General features: G+C 34.7%; 3 protein-coding genes across 5 annotated transcripts; 1 reads left to right on the top strand and 2 right to left on the bottom strand.

The window, feature by feature from the left end:
- Positions 1-537: 537 nt before the first annotated feature.
- LOC144563598 (uncharacterized) lies at positions 538-3,123 on the bottom strand. The gene has a single exon (XM_078313081.1). It carries the CDS (start codon positions 3,121-3,123, stop codon positions 538-540), a length of 2,586 nt encoding a protein of 861 aa, XP_078169207.1.
- Positions 3,124-9,805: 6,682 nt separating this feature from the next.
- LOC144562678 (fluoride export protein 1-like) lies at positions 9,806-13,696 on the top strand. Of its 3 annotated transcripts, none has more exons than XM_078311906.1 (7): positions 9,806-10,000; positions 10,687-11,074; positions 11,256-11,333; positions 11,627-11,725; positions 11,808-12,000; positions 12,539-12,930; positions 13,116-13,696. In XM_078311906.1, exons 2-7 carry the CDS (start codon positions 10,691-10,693, stop codon positions 13,332-13,334), a joined length of 1,365 nt encoding a protein of 454 aa, XP_078168032.1. In that variant the 5' UTR covers positions 9,806-10,000; positions 10,687-10,690; the 3' UTR covers positions 13,335-13,696. The 3 variants fall into 3 exon arrangements, with proteins under 3 accessions (XP_078168032.1, XP_078168031.1, XP_078168033.1); XM_078311905.1 differs by lacking the exon at positions 9,806-10,000 and adding an exon at positions 10,343-10,503; XM_078311907.1 differs by lacking the exon at positions 9,806-10,000 and adding an exon at positions 10,343-10,503 and having other exon boundaries at positions 12,539-13,253.
- A 309-nt stretch (positions 13,697-14,005) lies between these two features.
- On the bottom strand, positions 14,006-15,096 carry LOC144562680 (major pollen allergen Ole e 10-like). Its single transcript, XM_078311908.1, has 4 exons — positions 14,866-15,096; positions 14,749-14,771; positions 14,384-14,618; positions 14,006-14,117 (listed from the first exon to the last, which is right to left on the bottom strand). Exons 1-4 carry the CDS (start codon positions 14,921-14,923, stop codon positions 14,092-14,094), a joined length of 342 nt encoding a protein of 113 aa, XP_078168034.1. The 5' UTR covers positions 14,924-15,096; the 3' UTR covers positions 14,006-14,091.
- Positions 15,097-16,753: the final 1,657 nt, after the last annotated feature.

The following is a 16,753-nucleotide window of genomic DNA, read 5'->3' as shown; positions in this document are numbered from 1 at the left end:
CAAGAACATGGTATTTGACAGACCCGGTCCGAATGAAACATTAAATAGAATTGTATTCGTGTCATTAATGTTTTCATTCAGTGTTAAGTTCTAAAGTATGAGGTATTTATCTTTCCTACATAAGAAATGTATATGTGTGAGTGTTGTCTAACGTTGTCCGTAAAAGGTAGCTATAACGATGGCATTTCGGTATACATAACTTATGCGGAGGAAGAGATGTTCACCAAAAGTACTATTGTCTCCCGTATTTCTATACGAGTAATAGTATCACTGGGCCCCTTGATAGAGTAAGATTATCTGCATGCGGTATGATTACAAGAGTAATCATATTTGATAATCTGCTCAAGATCAAGAAAAAAAATTAAGTTTGCAAGAATGACACACACCTACCTTGAAACTGATCTGATAGCTATGAGACAAAAGAATTAACATGAGTAAATAGTTTACTGGATCGTGATATTGTATAGTACAGCATCATCTGTGTAATTAGATGGTCATAATGTATTCTGCCAGGTGCCTCTTATGAGTAAAGAATTTTCATAATGTATAGTCCAATGCCTTGGCAATATCAATTGCTATTTTCACCCTTTGTAATAGGGTGAGGCCTTCGGATGGTCGATCCCTATGTGCATTCGGATGTAACCATGTTTCCAAGCTTCCATTAGGCATGTACTCAGAAATCAATGCCTTGAAATCATTACCTTGATGATCTATGCTAGAGCACACACTGAGGACCTTGATAAGATTCCGGTGTTTAACATTTCTTAAGGCCTCACATTCTGATAAAAAGCTTCTTATAGCACCACGTTGCTCGAGGTTTAGTACCTTAACGGCAACGGTGTTGGCACCTCCTAAACTTATAGAAGCTTTATACACCACTCCGAAAGTACCACTTCCAATTAGATTCTCCACAGAGAAGTTGTTAGTAGCTCTAAGAAGGTCATTATAGGATACTCTTTTATATTCTGTCATGGCCATAATACCTTGTGGATCTTTTTGTGATATCTTTCTCCAATAACAACTAGCTACTAACCATATTGTGATGCTTATACACAACAATCCACCACCTATGCAAACAAGTATTATCTTGATACTTTCAGAATGATGTTTTTGTTTAGGTGAATCAGAAATACATTTTGGCATATGGTTATCAGGTAATCCACCACAAAGTTTAGGGTTTCCTCTTACATCAACTGCAGTCACATTCTTAAAAACACCTTCTTCCGGTAATTCTCCTTGAAAATCATTGAAAGAAATGTTCAGACGTTGAAGTTTCATTGCACTAATAAAAGAAGGTATTTTGCCAGAGAAAGAATTGCTGGAGAGATCAAGCTCTTGCAACCCTTTTAAATTGCTCATAGAGGAAGGAATGGGCCCATTGAGTGAGTTCCCTTCTAGTTGAAGGATTTGCAGCAGCTGACAACCTTCGATAGTGCTAGGAACTTGACCAGATAAATCGTTATACGACAAGTCAATTTGGACTATATTATTTAACTTGCCGATTTCTGATGGTATTGACCCATTTAAATGGTTTTGTGACAAGCTTAGGACAATAGAAAGAGAATGAATATTCATGATTTCTCTTGGAATTTCACCAATCAATTTGTTGTTTGAAATATCCAAGAGCTCCAAAGATTGCATGTTACCTAAAGACGGTGGTATATGCCCTTCGAATGCATTATTGTTAAGAGAGAGCTTAGTCATCTGAGTAAGGTTACCAAAAGTTGATGGAATTTCCCCGGATAACATGTTGTTCGACATAACTAACCCTTGCAGGTTCCAAAGGTTCCCAATTCCTATTGGGATTTTGCCACTAAGGAGTGTTTGTTCAAGTTGGAGAGAAATTAGGTTAGTCAGCATTTCAAATTCTGCAGGAATAGATCCTGAAATTGGGTTCCCAGATAATACCAGAGTACGAAGACTGGTAATGTTTCCTAAAGAACTTGGTATCACGCCTTGGAGTTGGTTATCTTCAGCTTCTAGAATTTGAAGATTTGTACAATTGATCAAAGCATGAATAAAACTCCAATCACTGGATGTCTTTGCCTCTAGTTGATTCCCACTAACTAGAAGTGCATTAAGTTGTTGCAAGCTTCCTAAGGTGGAAGGTATTACGCCGGTGAAATTGTTGAAACTAACATCAATTCTATACAGAGTTGTGCAATTGGACAAAGAAGATGGAATTTGCCCTTTAAAATGGTTTTGATAAATACTTAGAACTTGTAAGCTCTGAAATGCATCACAGATGTCAGGGGGGAGAAATCCTTGGAGATAATTGTTGCTGAGATGGAGTTGGACCAAGTTGGATAGATTGTATAGAGAACGAGGTACTATGCCGGAAAGTTGATTATCATTGATTTGAAAATACTGAAGGGATTTAAGTCGGCCAAGCGAATCCGGAATGGAGCCCGTAAAGCTATTTGAGTAAAGATCCAAAAGTAATAGATTAGTAAGATTTCCTAAGGTAGGTGGTATGGTTCCGGTGAGATTATTGACAGACACAGATAGAGTTTGGAGTTGATGGAGGTTACCGAATTCAGGAGGTATGCCTCTGCCGAGAAAATTATCTTTCAATATGAGGGACCGAAGGTTTTGGCATTGCCCGAGACTCGAAGGTATGGTTCCTCCGAGATTATTATTTCTCAGATTAAGGTATTCTAGATTGGAACAATTATTACCGAGGGCAGAGGGAATGCTTCCGTTGATAGAATTAGTGCTGAGGTTGAGGTACCGCAATCTGCTCAATTGTCCAATTTCCTCTGGAATGTTACCGGAAAGGCGGTTGTCAGAAAGGCTTAACCTCTGAAGAAAGGTGAGGTTGCCCACAGAAGGAGATATCTGACTTGCCAGTTGGAAGGAGTTGAGGTCGAGACTGGTGACTCTGTCAGGATGACGACGGCCGCAGCTCACACCTGGCCACCGACAGTAGTTGAGCGAGGCATTCCAAGAGGACAATGCGCCGGAGGGGTCGCTCGTGATGAGAGACTTGAAGGAGAGAAGCGTGGACAAGTCGGTTTCTGTTACATTGGCTGCTGCATTTGAAGGAATAAAGAAGCAGAGTGAGATGAGTGAGAGAGTAGTGGCAGTTGTGATTAGAAAGAGAGGAGGAGAAGTAGAAGACATTTCTTGACCAGGTTCACTGCCTCTGAGTGTGGTTAACTAATTACAAATTTAGTGGTATTTATATATACATGTAATGATTGATTGAAATTGAAGTGAGATTCGAAGTTTCGTGAGATAATTAAGTAGGTCCTGCTAGCTTTGAGCTTTCCCACTGTAGAATGATAGAATGGAAGGTAGGTGTGTGTGTATGTATTGCAAGTGGATGGGAATCCCATCCCATCACGCGTCTATATAATGATTAACGCGTAGATTCAAACAAGGCTGCTCGGGCGGATAAACTATTCAAATCAGGATACTCAAATTTAATAAGTTAATTTTTAGAACAAAAGAGGAAGAGCAAAGCTTAGGTGTGATATGCTCATCAAGAGAGTTTAGTGAGCACAACTTCAAAAGTATATCGAATCAGTTTTAAAAAACGAATCTAAACCGTTGAAATTCATGTATTTCATGAGTGATACATGTACATGTAAAATTTTGAAAGTTTTGAATTTATTTGCTACAAGGTCAAGCGGTCAAATGAATGGTTTAAATGAATATATAAAACAACTTGTAGCAAATGAATTCGAAACTTTGTAGTTTGAAGTCACTTTGTAGTTTGAAGTCACTTTGTAGTTTGAAGTCATTTGAAACTTGACCACCTACTCATGAAGTACATAGATTTCAACGGTTTAGATTTGTAGTTTGAAGTCGATCCGATATACTTTTGGAGTTGTGCTCATCAAACTCTCTTCGTGAACACATCACACCCTAGCTTTGCTCAAAGAGAAATGAGAAGGATCCACTTATGGGTGTCAATGGCATCCTTTAATCTATTTATCCAACTGGTACCGTATCTGATAAGATGGGTACAGATAAATTTTCTTTTTTGTAAATTTATCGGGTACATGACAGATAAAGATTATTTTTTGTTATCTAAACAAGTAAGGGTACGAATAAAACCTATTTTGTATCTGTTACCTGATTGATTATTATAAAAGAAAAATTTTATATATTATATATATTAATAAGCATTGAGAAGAGTACTTTAATTGATTTACTTGCTTTTAGCAAAATCAGAAAAAAAAATTAAAAAAAAATTCAATAAAGTACTATACATTTGAAGGCCATAATTGCTCTTGTGTGAAATTAATGTATATATTTGAATGTTTTATTTAATAATTAATAAAAATAATTATATATTTGTATTACTCGTTATTTACCCGCTATCATTTCGTTATCCGACAATTATAAGGAAAAATAGTAGAATACGAATAAGATAATTTGTAACGGATAAAGATAGAGTACGGATAAGAATAATTTATGAGGAGTACGGATATGATAATTATGCCACCACCCGACTGATCTTACCGTACCTGTTGACACCTCTAGATACATTTTCAGAGCTCATGATAGAAGGGATATAGTAGAAAAACAAATTCCACTTTGTTGATTATTGCAACAATACATATATACTCCAAACTAAAATCACGCCCAATTAATAGTTTATCAAAATGTGTTGATTATTTCAAATTTCCTACAATCCACAATCCATCACTTACACTTGTTGAGATGAAATAAATATTCGCTTATTATTATATTTCTAAAATATAATTGCTGACAATTACTATATGATTTAAACTCTTATCAAATTTCTAAAAATGCATACTATTGTAAGTCAAACTAAACGCTTTCAGATTGAATTAATGTACGTATTTTCCTCTGTCATGACTCATGAACACGTTGAAGAAGATAAGTAAATGACAAAAAAAAGAATCTAAAGTAGTCTTGTTTTATTTTACCACGTGATTAATCTAGTTATTCTTTTGGACAAAACGCCCCAACACACACACACACACACACACCTCAATTTTTTTTTTTTCTATTTTCGGACAAATTCTCCAACTATCTTTTAAAAAGTGATCACTATCGTAATGACGCGTGCAAATTTTTAAACCAATCAATATATGAAATCTTTAAACTTAACATATTAACATATTAAGTAAGATCATGGTGCATATTAGACCGCATCGTGGACTCAAATATGTTTAAAAGTCCTAACAGTCAATCTGAATCATTAATTGAACATGATCTCCTCATGAATATGTACTTGTAACTAAATTTTACATTTTTGTATAATTCTTTTACTATATTTTTTTAGATGGGTAAAAAATCATTTGATCTGAAAATTCTGGACCATCCAAAAATAATAATTTTGGACCCATATATAAAAATAGTAAAACAATTCTAAAAATTAAATTCAGTTTACAAGTACATATTCATCTGGAGACCATGTTCAACGGTCCGGATTGACCGTGATGATTTTAAAAACAAAAATATTGATCCGTAGTACAGACCAATCTGTGTTATGCATAGTACCAAAGACTCACTCATTAAGATTTTATACATAACATATCAAGAAGATAAAATAACGACACAAATGTAACTTAATAATACTTCATTATGGATTTCATTTGAAAGAGAAAATCAAGTAGAAGACGTTCGTAGTTTTAGATTCACAAAATTCATCACAGATCATCGACATAGATAATTAGATTGGTCGGGATAAAAAAAAAAAAAAGATTTGTTGCAAGTCTTTAAAAGGTTCAAAGTGCAGTATTTATACATAGCATATCATGTCTTTGTGCCTGGCATATGAAGTCCTTAAACTTAATATATGAAGTCTTTAAACCTAATATATTACGTTTTCATACATATCATATTAAAATAACTCAAAGTGCTTATTATGGATCTTATTTGAAAGAGAGAATCAAACAGAAGATGTTTATAGCTAGTTTTAGATTCGTAAAAAATTTCAGAGATCATTAAAAAAATAGACTAGATTGATTGAAGAAAAAAAATAGAGTAGGTGAAATAATTCTTTAATTTATTAACTTAGAAAACAAATTGGGACATGAAAAAGTGAGGGCCAAACTTTAACTAAAAAAAAAAAGCACAAGCTAAAGAGAACAAAAGCAAAAGGTTTAGCTTCCAGCTCTTTGTTTGAACTGAAGACTTGACTTCCATAATTTCGATGTGATTATCAGAAAAGAAAAGATTTTCTGCGTGTAATATCAAGGCACTTGCATGCATTGCTTTTTACTTGTACTTGAAAATATTATGTAATGCATACATTCGGAGATCGAGCTGCATGCATGACTCTTAATTTGATCCAAATTCAATACTGATCGAGACCTAAGTGAAATGAATGGGACAATTGACCCCATTCTTTTTTTTTTAATTTTTATATTTATATATGATTTTTTATATAATTAAAATTAAAATTTAATACAATTGTAAAATTACCATCATTCTCTATAGAAGAAAATTATATGATTGACTCCTATTGTGTATTTGACCCTCATAGTTTGAAAATCTGACTCTATCTCTAAATACATTATCTTTAAAACAACACGATAGGAAATTGAGAAGGGCACAAATGTCCCACTGTTTCATGCTTCAATTGTATTCAAATATCTTTATTTTCAATTTCAAAGTCTAAATAAAAGATCTAAACAACTCAACATGATATCCACGTTAAAATGTGCTTACAGATCAAATTTTATATTTTTTTGAAAATGTTTTACTATTTTTTAAGGTAGATACAAAATTACTGTTTTTCAAAAAATTGTGGACCATCTAAAACAATAAATTTATACCTATATTGAAAAATAGTAAAAGAATTTAAAAAAATATAAAATGTTGTCTCCAGTCATATTTTAACGTGGATATCATGTTCAGCGGTTCGGATTGTCTGTTTGAATTTTGAAATTGAAGATAAAGATGTTGGGATACGATTGGGGCATAAAACAACGGGGGCACTTGAGCCCTTTATGGACAATATTTTTTGTATTAAATAATATGTATTTGATATACTTAAGATACAATATAACTTTCCGCATTTATATTATTTTCTGACAACAAGATAGATGAAGTGTATTCAAAGATATAAAGTTGGTTTCCTGACTCTCCTCTCATGGTGTACATATTTTATTATAATATATATATATATAGGAGGAATCAAGTTACAACACTTGAAAGTTACAACAAAGTTACAACATCTATTTTTTTCATTTTCAAAGTCCAAATCGTCGATCCAAACCGTTAGATATTCAATCTATATTAAAATGTGCTTGGAGACCAAATTTTACATTTTTTGAAATTTTTTGCTATTTATTAAGGTGGGTACAAAATCGCTGTTTTTATTAAAATTCTGCACCATTAAAAAACAGCGATTTTGTACCCATCTTAATAAATAGCAAAAAAATTTCAAAAAATGTAAAATTTGGTCTCCAAGCACATTTTAATATAGATTGAATATCTAACGGTTTGGATCGACGATTTGAACTTTGAAAATGAAAAAAATAGATGTTGTAACTTTGTTGCAACTTTCAAGTGTTGTAACTTGATCCCTCCTCATATATAGGGTTGTCAAAAAAGCTCGCGGCTCGTGGCTCGTCTCTAGCTCGCTCGGTAGTGGACCGAGCTGTTAACGAGCCAGCTCGGCTCAGGCTCGGGCCAAAATAAACGAGCTGAGCCAAGGGTCAGCTCGAACCGGGCCAGCTCTGCTCGTTAAGCTACAGTTTTAAGTCCAGTCCCATTTTCAAAGGCGCAATTATGCAAAATTGATGTATTTTCGGTTTGGGAAGAAAGGATATAGACTTTAGTTGCTTGAAGATGTGCCTGCTGGACAATTTCTTAAATTTTTTGAATGGGATTTCTTTTTTTATTTTTGAATTTGTATAATAGCAACCCAATAAAGCCCAGCGAGCCAGCTCGTCAGCTCGCGAGCTAGCTTGGGCTGGCTTGTCACAAGCTGAGCCAGGGGGTTTTGGCTCGGGTGACCTAGGTCCAGCTCGCTCAGTCCAGGCTCGGACCAAAATAAATGAGCCGAGCTAAGGCCCAGCTCGGCCCGAGCCAGCTTGTTTACATTGACATTGACACCCTTTTTGGAGGGATCGAATGACACCCTTTTTTGGTGACATTGACTGACACTGTGCATTTTCAAAATCCAAACGGTCGATCCAAACCTTTCAACTTGATGGATATGTTAAAATGTGCTTGTAGATCAAATTTTACATTTTTCTAAATTTTTTTACTATTATTAAGATGAGTACAAAAATTCAACAGTCTGAATATAGCGATTTTGTTAAATACTTAATAAATAGTAAAAGAAATTCAAAAAAATATAAAATTTGATCTGCAAGTATATTTTAACATATCCATCAAGTTGAACGGTTTGGATCGACCGTTTGAACTTTAAAAACTTTGAAACTGCACGGTGTCATCCGATGTCACTAAAAAAGGGTGTCATCCGATCCCTCCTCTATATATATATATATATTTCGGAGTTATTTTTAAATTAGATGCTCAAATTAATTATGATTTTGTGACTATCATTATCTGTCTGAAAAATCATTTTTTAATATAAATTATGGATATTTATGGACAATTTATCAAAAAAAAAATTAAAAAGATAAAAATCATTTTCTAAATTTAGAACTGTATTTTTTTTAAAACGTGGTCTATAAAATATTTATATAATACTCATGAAAAATAATAGAATTTAGAACCATTCTAGTTCTACTCTAAATTAATATTATTTTGTTGTTTTCACATGTGACAGCTAATTCTAAAGCTCTTGTTTGTTATCAACTTCGAAATCATAAAGTAACTCAATTTTTGAGTTTTGATTCGGACCGTCCGAGTTGTTCTAACATGGATATTAAAATAATGGACCATGCAGCGTTTCACTACGGCCCGATCCGGCCCAAATTTCTGATCCAACGATTCGGAACAAAACTAAAAAAATTGGGTTACTCTTGCGATACGAACTCGACCGGAATTTTTGTTCATAGCATAAACAAAAATAAACCAAAACACTCTGTTTGGTTAGAATTCAACAAATATTCAAACCGCAAAGCCGATCAACGGACTCAAATACAAGAGTCTGCACAATTATTCTGTGATCCCAGACTGGAGTTCGCATAGCTAATCTGCGGCTCCAACATTTTTTTTTTTTTTACAGAAAAGTTATTAGTAAAAAAAAAAAAAAATTGACTTGGCTTTCTGCGCACCGAAAGAATTAAAACCAATTTGTTTTAGCTTTCTGCGACACCGATACCGATTTGTTTTGACTTTTAGTTAATAAATTTTCTTAAAAAAAAAAAGAAAAAAGAAAATTTGGGGTCGCAGATTGGCTCTGCGGATCTCAGTTTGGAGCCGCAGAATGGATGTGTGGATCCCTGTATTTGAGTCCACAGATCCAATCTACGAACAGAGTAAATCTCGAATTCTGGTCAAACGGGGATGTTGTGGCTTATTTTTATTTTGTTTTATGCTACAAATACAAATTTCAGCGAACTCGATTGAAAAGAGAAAAATATTGACTTAATTATGAACAAATTTGTTAATCAAATAAGTTCTTTAGATACCAATACCATACCACCGTGACCGAATTCGCATCCTCTGAGATCGCTTATATCTTGCGTGACTTTTTGGTAAAAATCAACCGTTCAAAAACGTTCTACACGAATCTTAAAGCTCAAATAATATGAGATATCTCAGAGGATACTCACTTACTTCCCGTGGGTTCCTCTGTTTATGCTGAAATGTAGTCATCAGTGTTGCTTATTAGTGAATGGCTGGAAACCAACTTTTGACTCGCTGTATTGGTATATATGATCCCCTCCCCCCTCTCTCTCTCTCTCTCTCTCTCACAAATCGCGTAGAAGCAAGATAAATAATGTTTTTTTTCTCCTCCCTTTTCAAAGATCTGGCCTTTTTAGTTCCAGTGAAAAAGAAAACATAAACTAGTGCAATTTTTTAACTGGTTTGGTCCCCTCCAAAATTCTTCTCGCAAAAAGAGCAGATTCGGTGGGTCCTTAATCCTTTGTTTGAGGTAAATGTTTTGTCTTGCATTGATTGATTGATATGGTTAATTTGTTATTTTTCTGACACTATATATAGATCAAGCCTGCTCCAGTAACCTACAAACGAGTCCAATTTGATTGCATTTCATTGTTTTATTCTTCAATTTTTACACACATCGACAGCAAAAATTCTGTAGCTCTTGTTCGTTGTCAATTTTAAAAGTTTCAACCCTCCTATCTATTTTATTTTCCAAAGATCCTTACTTTTTTGGGGCCCCTTTTATCTCCTCTTTTTCTTTGGTCAACATCCCACTTTGAGCCTATCAGGTGCTCTGTACCTCACAAAATATTTTTATTACAAATACACCCTTTCTTTTCAATAATTCACCTTTTTTTTCTTCCTGCCAACAGGCTGTAAACCACAGAACAAGAGAAATCGTTCCATTTCAAAAATAACCCAATTTCTTTGTTCAAGGTTGAGCAACATTTTAATCGAGGAGAAATTGAGAATTGCATTTAATTTCGTAACAAGGTAAATGTATTTGATTTGCAAGTTTAGGCTGCAACTAGCAAGCTGGGTTTGCTATATATGCAAAAACGCGGTTTCTCATTTTTTCTAGACCAGAATACCAATTGAAGCACGCCATTTCCATTGTTATTGGTTCTTTAATCAATATACCTGCTCTTCAAGCTAAAATTTTATTTTATTTACTAGAGCCATGCAAGGATCTTCAAACAACAGCAACCTGACCAATACAGCAAACCCACAGGGTTTCAGTTTCAACCGGGCTGATTTGCTTCGTCAGAGAAGCACAAGTAGCAGGAGATCTTCAAGCCTTTCACGCGTGTCTAGTGATCGGGTTCTTGGCTCGATACGCCTCTCGCATGAGCTGGCCGACCAGATACTTGCTGATGTCGACAGCTCAGCAGTGGCACGTATTGGAGATAGTGGGGACAGGGTTGTGTGTGAAGAGGAGGAGATGGATAACAATTTCACCATTGATCCTGTTAGTGATGAGGCTTTTGTGGTGCGTGAAGGATTGCCACTGACGGATGCGAAATCTCCACTGGCTGAGGAACCTATTCTTTCCACTTCAATAGAGGTGAATTTATTGGTTATTTAAAGAGATGTAGTATATTCATGTACTTATTTTGATGTTTGATCAGTGTAAACAACAAAATACATTCCCAAATTTGTGATACATTTGTTCTTGTAAAGACTTGGCAATTATCTATTCTATTTGATGCTATGTGCTGATGTTGTGTCAAACTTCAATTCTTCAGGAGAAACAATACAAGCTACCTCATAGACTCGACTACTGTGCATACTTGATTCACTTGTCTGTTTTTGGATTTCTCGGTGTAAGTTTTTTTTTTTTCCTCAGTAAATATCAAGAACAGTACTGCACTTGTTTTTGTCACATTGAGGTTTATCTATGGATGGGCATCAAATTTTGATAAGGTAGAGAATTAAGCTTATAATTTCTCATGTGACCCCTTACCATTGGAATAGTACTTGCACAAATTCTGACTTACTGGCGTATAGTGCATCCTTCTGTTCATTAGTTCTGTAATTTCTCGGTTTGTTGCTCAATCAAAAAATTTCAAATTGTAGAGACTTAAATCTTTCTTTAATGGAAATTTGTTTGAAATAGGTATTTACAAGGTATTTTCTCCAGAAGCTATTTGGTCCTGGTCATCTCGCTCTCACATCTGACACAACTCCATTATACCTTGATCTCCCTTCTAACATGGTATTCGCTTCCTTCATGCGATCATTTCAAATTTCATTCAATTCTCTCTTTTTGAAGAATTAACCAATTGCTCTTTGATCAGCTAGGTTCTTTTCTCATGGGATGGTTCGGCATAGTATTCAAACCAGATTTGCGCCACGTGTCAGAGCATCTGACGGTTGGGATCACCACAGGTTACATGGGGAGTCTGACGACCTTCAGTGGATGGAACCAGAAAATGCTTCTCCTCTCCTCTAAAGGGCACTGGATGTTTGCGGTAGCTGGAATGCTATTAGGTACGTAAAAAAAAATTCATATAAAATAGAATTTTGTTGATCTCTCTGAATATCTCTCATCATCTCATAGGTTAAGCAGAGTTTGAAAATAAAAGGAAAAATCTCAGTGACAAAGATGGATTTAATGGTTCAATAAGATTGTTTATAAGAGTTTATGTTATATTTTTGAGAAATATAAGCAGATTAAATACAAATAGTCCAAAATGTTTTTTTAGATCTATTAAGGAAAAAAAAAAAAAGCAAAAGAAAACAGGGTTCTCATATAGGAGTTTTTTCTTTAAATGTATTGTATTAGCAACCCTGTACTTCTCAATTTTCTGTTCATTATTTTGTTTGTTTATTATTTTTATATTCATTGATTTGTTTCTTTGCAGTTTTATGTGTGTTTATATATTATTTCACATTTTTCCCCACTTATAAGCTGTTTATGTTGGAATTTGGATGTCCATTTTATCTAAGATTCAGCCCAATATCAATAGCTAAGTAGAAACAGAAATATTACTTGCATTAATTGAATCATTTTTGTTTTTATCTGTAGGACTGTTTATTGTGAATGAGTCAATCACAATAGGAGTTGAATTTGCTGAGGGTTTACGGAAAAGATTCAAATGCAACTTGAATAAATGGAAGATCGATACAAAGAACCGTCATATGGCCGTTATTGTCGTCATGCTTTTCTCTTTGATCACTATTTGGGTTGCGAGTTGCATTTTGGCAGTGGTGAAGGTGCATAATCTCACTACTGGTGCTGTCCTCTGGCTGGGATGCGTGGTTGCGCCACCTGGAGTGTGGGCTCGCTGGTATCTGGCCAGGCTCAATGGTGTTGGTATTGGCAAGAACAGCTATCTCAAGTGGTTTCCTATCGGCACATTTTTGGCTAATGTTATTGCCGCATGTATTATGGCAGCGCTCTCAGTTATCAGCAAAGCAGTAGGCCTTTTCTTTTAGTTATTACTGATCTTATATTTAACCCAGTTAGGTAAATTATTATCTGTGAATTTTTTTTATATCCAGCATTTGATTTACCATATTAGTACCACCATATCAGTCGCCAGTCGATATACCAAGTCATGCTTGTAGTCTATCTAACAACACCTACTTGGATTTGTATGTAGGTAAACACAAAGAGAAGCGGGGTGATCTTGAGCGGAATTCAATTAGGATTTCTCGGATGCATGAGCACAGTTTCTACATTTGTAGCAGAGGTTTACACAATGAGGCAAAGTGGGCATAGCGGCAGGGCATTTATATATTCAGGGTCCACCGTCATAGTCTCATTTGTGCTTGGTACCTTAATCTACTCTGTGCCTGTGTGGACTAAGAACTACCACTAACTTAAATTAAGACGAAGTGCTGAACAAATTACATGAATTGTGCCAGAGGCAATACAAGAATGCCGAGGGAAAGGGAAGTACACATTTTTGCATGATGAGATAGCCCGGAAAGATAGAAAGAGACTGTGCATGATTAAATTTACATCAAGGGCCAAGTGGAAAATTTAACAATTTATTGTATTTAGCAACTAGTATAGGCAGTTAAATGTGATAGATTCTTTTATATTCCTTAACAAAGAAAAGAAGATGTATACATCATTCGGGTTGTAGCCGGTACATGAATCCGGGATTTTTCTTGGCTTTCGGGAAACTAATAAAAGAACAGTTGAGATGATATTTTAATCTATATATGGACATATAAATGTTTCTTTCTCTCCAAGGCACTTTTTTTTTTAATTTACCATTTACTTACCACCTCTTCTGATGAGATACTTGAAGTTATGTTGAATTAGTTAATTTAAAAGAATTACTTCATTCATTTTTGGAGCTGATACTAACAGTAGTGACCCAGTTTAGCTCATCATCTTTCTTTTGTTCTCTGTATATCCACATTATAACCTTGTTCTGATAATAGTTTCTCTAGTAAAAGTACTGAGACAAGATTGTCACAACTTAAAACAATTTCATATATTAAGTAGAACAATTGTAGCAGTAAACTAAGAGCATAATCCACAATAATTGCTTCATATTATAGCTACACATTTAATTAATTAAGCTAATCCTAAACCATCTTCTTTCCTATTAATTAGTAGTTATCCTACATATAAATGCAGCCTCCAAAACCTGCAAGTGGAACCAAATTAAGCAATCATTAATTCAAAATTCAAAATATGAGAGAATTATTTATTGATACTAAAGAAAACCATTAAATACCCTCTCTTTCATAAGCAAGGTATATATGCAATTTTTTTCTCATTTTTTAGGGTCCTTCATTGTATTAATTAGTAAACAAAATTGCAAAACTTTACCACTATTTACAATACAAATAACAAACTACAAGTCTACAACTATAACAAACACAAGTTAGTTTACTAATTCCATTTACTTACTCGGGTCGGTGGAGACGATCACACCAGAATTGCCAAAGTTACAGTTCCAGTAGTTGCGGCCACGAGATTGGTAGTAGAGATTCATGGCAATGGAAGCATGAGAAATATTGTTGTTGGGGTAGAAACATGGATTCCCCTCTTGAAACACAGCGCAATCTACTGTCGAGCACGCATAACCTATGTTGTCGACCAGGGCTACCTCTCCGGTTGAAGGCTTCGCAATGCACCATGTTTTCTACATCAATTAAAAATTTATAATAATTATACCAGAGTTCAGATGAGATATTGCTGCATTATTTAAGAAAGTACATTGTTTATTAAATTTAGAAGAATTTTGTGATATTTGACAAAACATGTTTTATTACCTGTGAGTACACCACTGTTCCTCCTCCTGATCACAAAAAAGAAAAAGAGTAAAGAAATTATACAGAAAAATGAAATTAAACAAAGCAAAAAAAATTTGGAATAATTAGATAAAGTACCAGAGATGAGACAGAGCAGTAGGAGGGTTGTACTGAGAGTCATTGATAGTCTCTCCATTGAAACACTCTTTAGAACACGATTGGAGAAGGGAGGTGAAGAGAGAATTTTAATAGATGGGATTTGTGTTGATGCTAACTAAGTGCGCTAGTGCGCCATTTAAAGAGGGAATGAATTAAACGAGGGGAAGATGAAAAGGCGCTAACGGCTATTTATGGAATCCGGATCCTCTGTTACAAATCTCTCATGTATACTGTGTGTAATGTAATTCACTTACAAATCTATGGGCCCCTCTCATCAGATATTTGAGAGGCTTAGTGGCCACATCATCATCATCAATGATTTCTCTTTTTTGAGACTGTCTTTCTTTTATTTCTCATTTGATGACAACTAATGCAGGCATGCAGCGAATATTATTTCTAGAAGGATTAGATTAGATGGGAAAGTTACCAACAATAAATGTACTAATTAGTATATACTGAATTATTGCATGTGAAACGGTAAAAAGACAAGACAGGTCTCTTTTCAGATTTCACTTGAAGACAAAATGGAACCGTTTCTTTTTTTTTCTGAGAAGAGAATTAGCACGAAAGGAAAAAAGGGATATCATTTTTTTTTTTTGGGTGGGTCACGTGAATAAGAACATTGTGTCAGCTGTTTTAGAATAGAAACATTTTTGTTTGATTGTTGCTTTTTTGTTTGATTGTATTAGAATTTGTACTTGTTCAATATTTAAGAAGAATTATCTTAAAAATCTGCTGTGATTCCAAAGAATTGCAGGGACCTGCAATTTCACATCCACCACTTTATTTGCTTTCAGATTCGTACATTCTAACAATAAATAGTAAGATCTGAAATAGCAGGTACCCTGCAATTCTTTGAAATCGCGGAGATTTATTCCACTATAATGACCACAAAAGAGTTTTAGGCTTGGAGTTGGATTCATCACAACAATCCATCTTCACCTGCTATACTTTTCTCATAGACAGGCTGTCTGGTCAACATTCTACGCCCGTTTGAGAATTCGTTGGAGAGTCGCGAATCCTTTAGCTCAGCATAAGGGATTAAGGTGTCAGGTCAGGTCCGGTGTGCTCTGTTCTAAATCTGTTGTTTAACCAATGTTTAATCATGTGACATTCATCCGAAATTTTTATTTGTACCATAATAAAAATAAAAAATAAACCAAAACATTACACATACCCAGACTGCAGAGGTAATCTGCGGCCTCAAATACTAAGGTTTATACAGGCGTTCTGCGGTCCCAGACTGAGGTTCACAAAGACATTATGTGGCCCCAACTTTTTATTTTTATTTTACAGAAAATATATTAATAAGAAACAAAAACATTGATTTATGTGGCACATTGATTTTTTTATATAAACTGATTTTTTTTGTTTTTTCATTAATAAATTTTCTAAAAAGAAAAAAAAAGTTGGGGCTACAGAGGTGATCCGCGGACTCCAGTCTGAGGCCGCAGAACGTCTTTGCGGATCTCAGTATTTGAGACCGCAGATCACCTGTACGGCCCGAGTATTTTCCGAATTTGCTCAAAACCAGAGTGATTTTTTTTTTATGTTATAAATAAAAATTTCGGACATTCATTATTAAGACTCTTGGGTTTTTTCTTCTTCTTTTTATTTTTCTTTTTTTTTTCTCCACTCAATATTTTTCACAATGTCATAGAGTCATGACATGAGCTGCCTACTGGAGTATGCTTGCTAAACAAGGAAGCATGTACCAGATGCCTCATGCCTTCATCTGCTATTTTGGAATTCTAGATGATAATTAAATATTCGTAGAAACATGGGACCTGCAGTCCAAGGAGTGAACGTCAATGTTCGACGCATTAAAATTTTGTATTGGATTCACACTAATCAAACATCGTCTAGA

The sequence above is a fragment of the Carex rostrata genome, chromosome 12 (genome assembly GCF_964058835.1).
Source record: "Carex rostrata chromosome 12, lpCarRost1.2, whole genome shotgun sequence".
Classification (NCBI taxonomy): domain Eukaryota; kingdom Viridiplantae; phylum Streptophyta; class Magnoliopsida; order Poales; family Cyperaceae; genus Carex; species Carex rostrata.
This window is presented reverse-complemented; position numbering and strand designations above follow the sequence as displayed.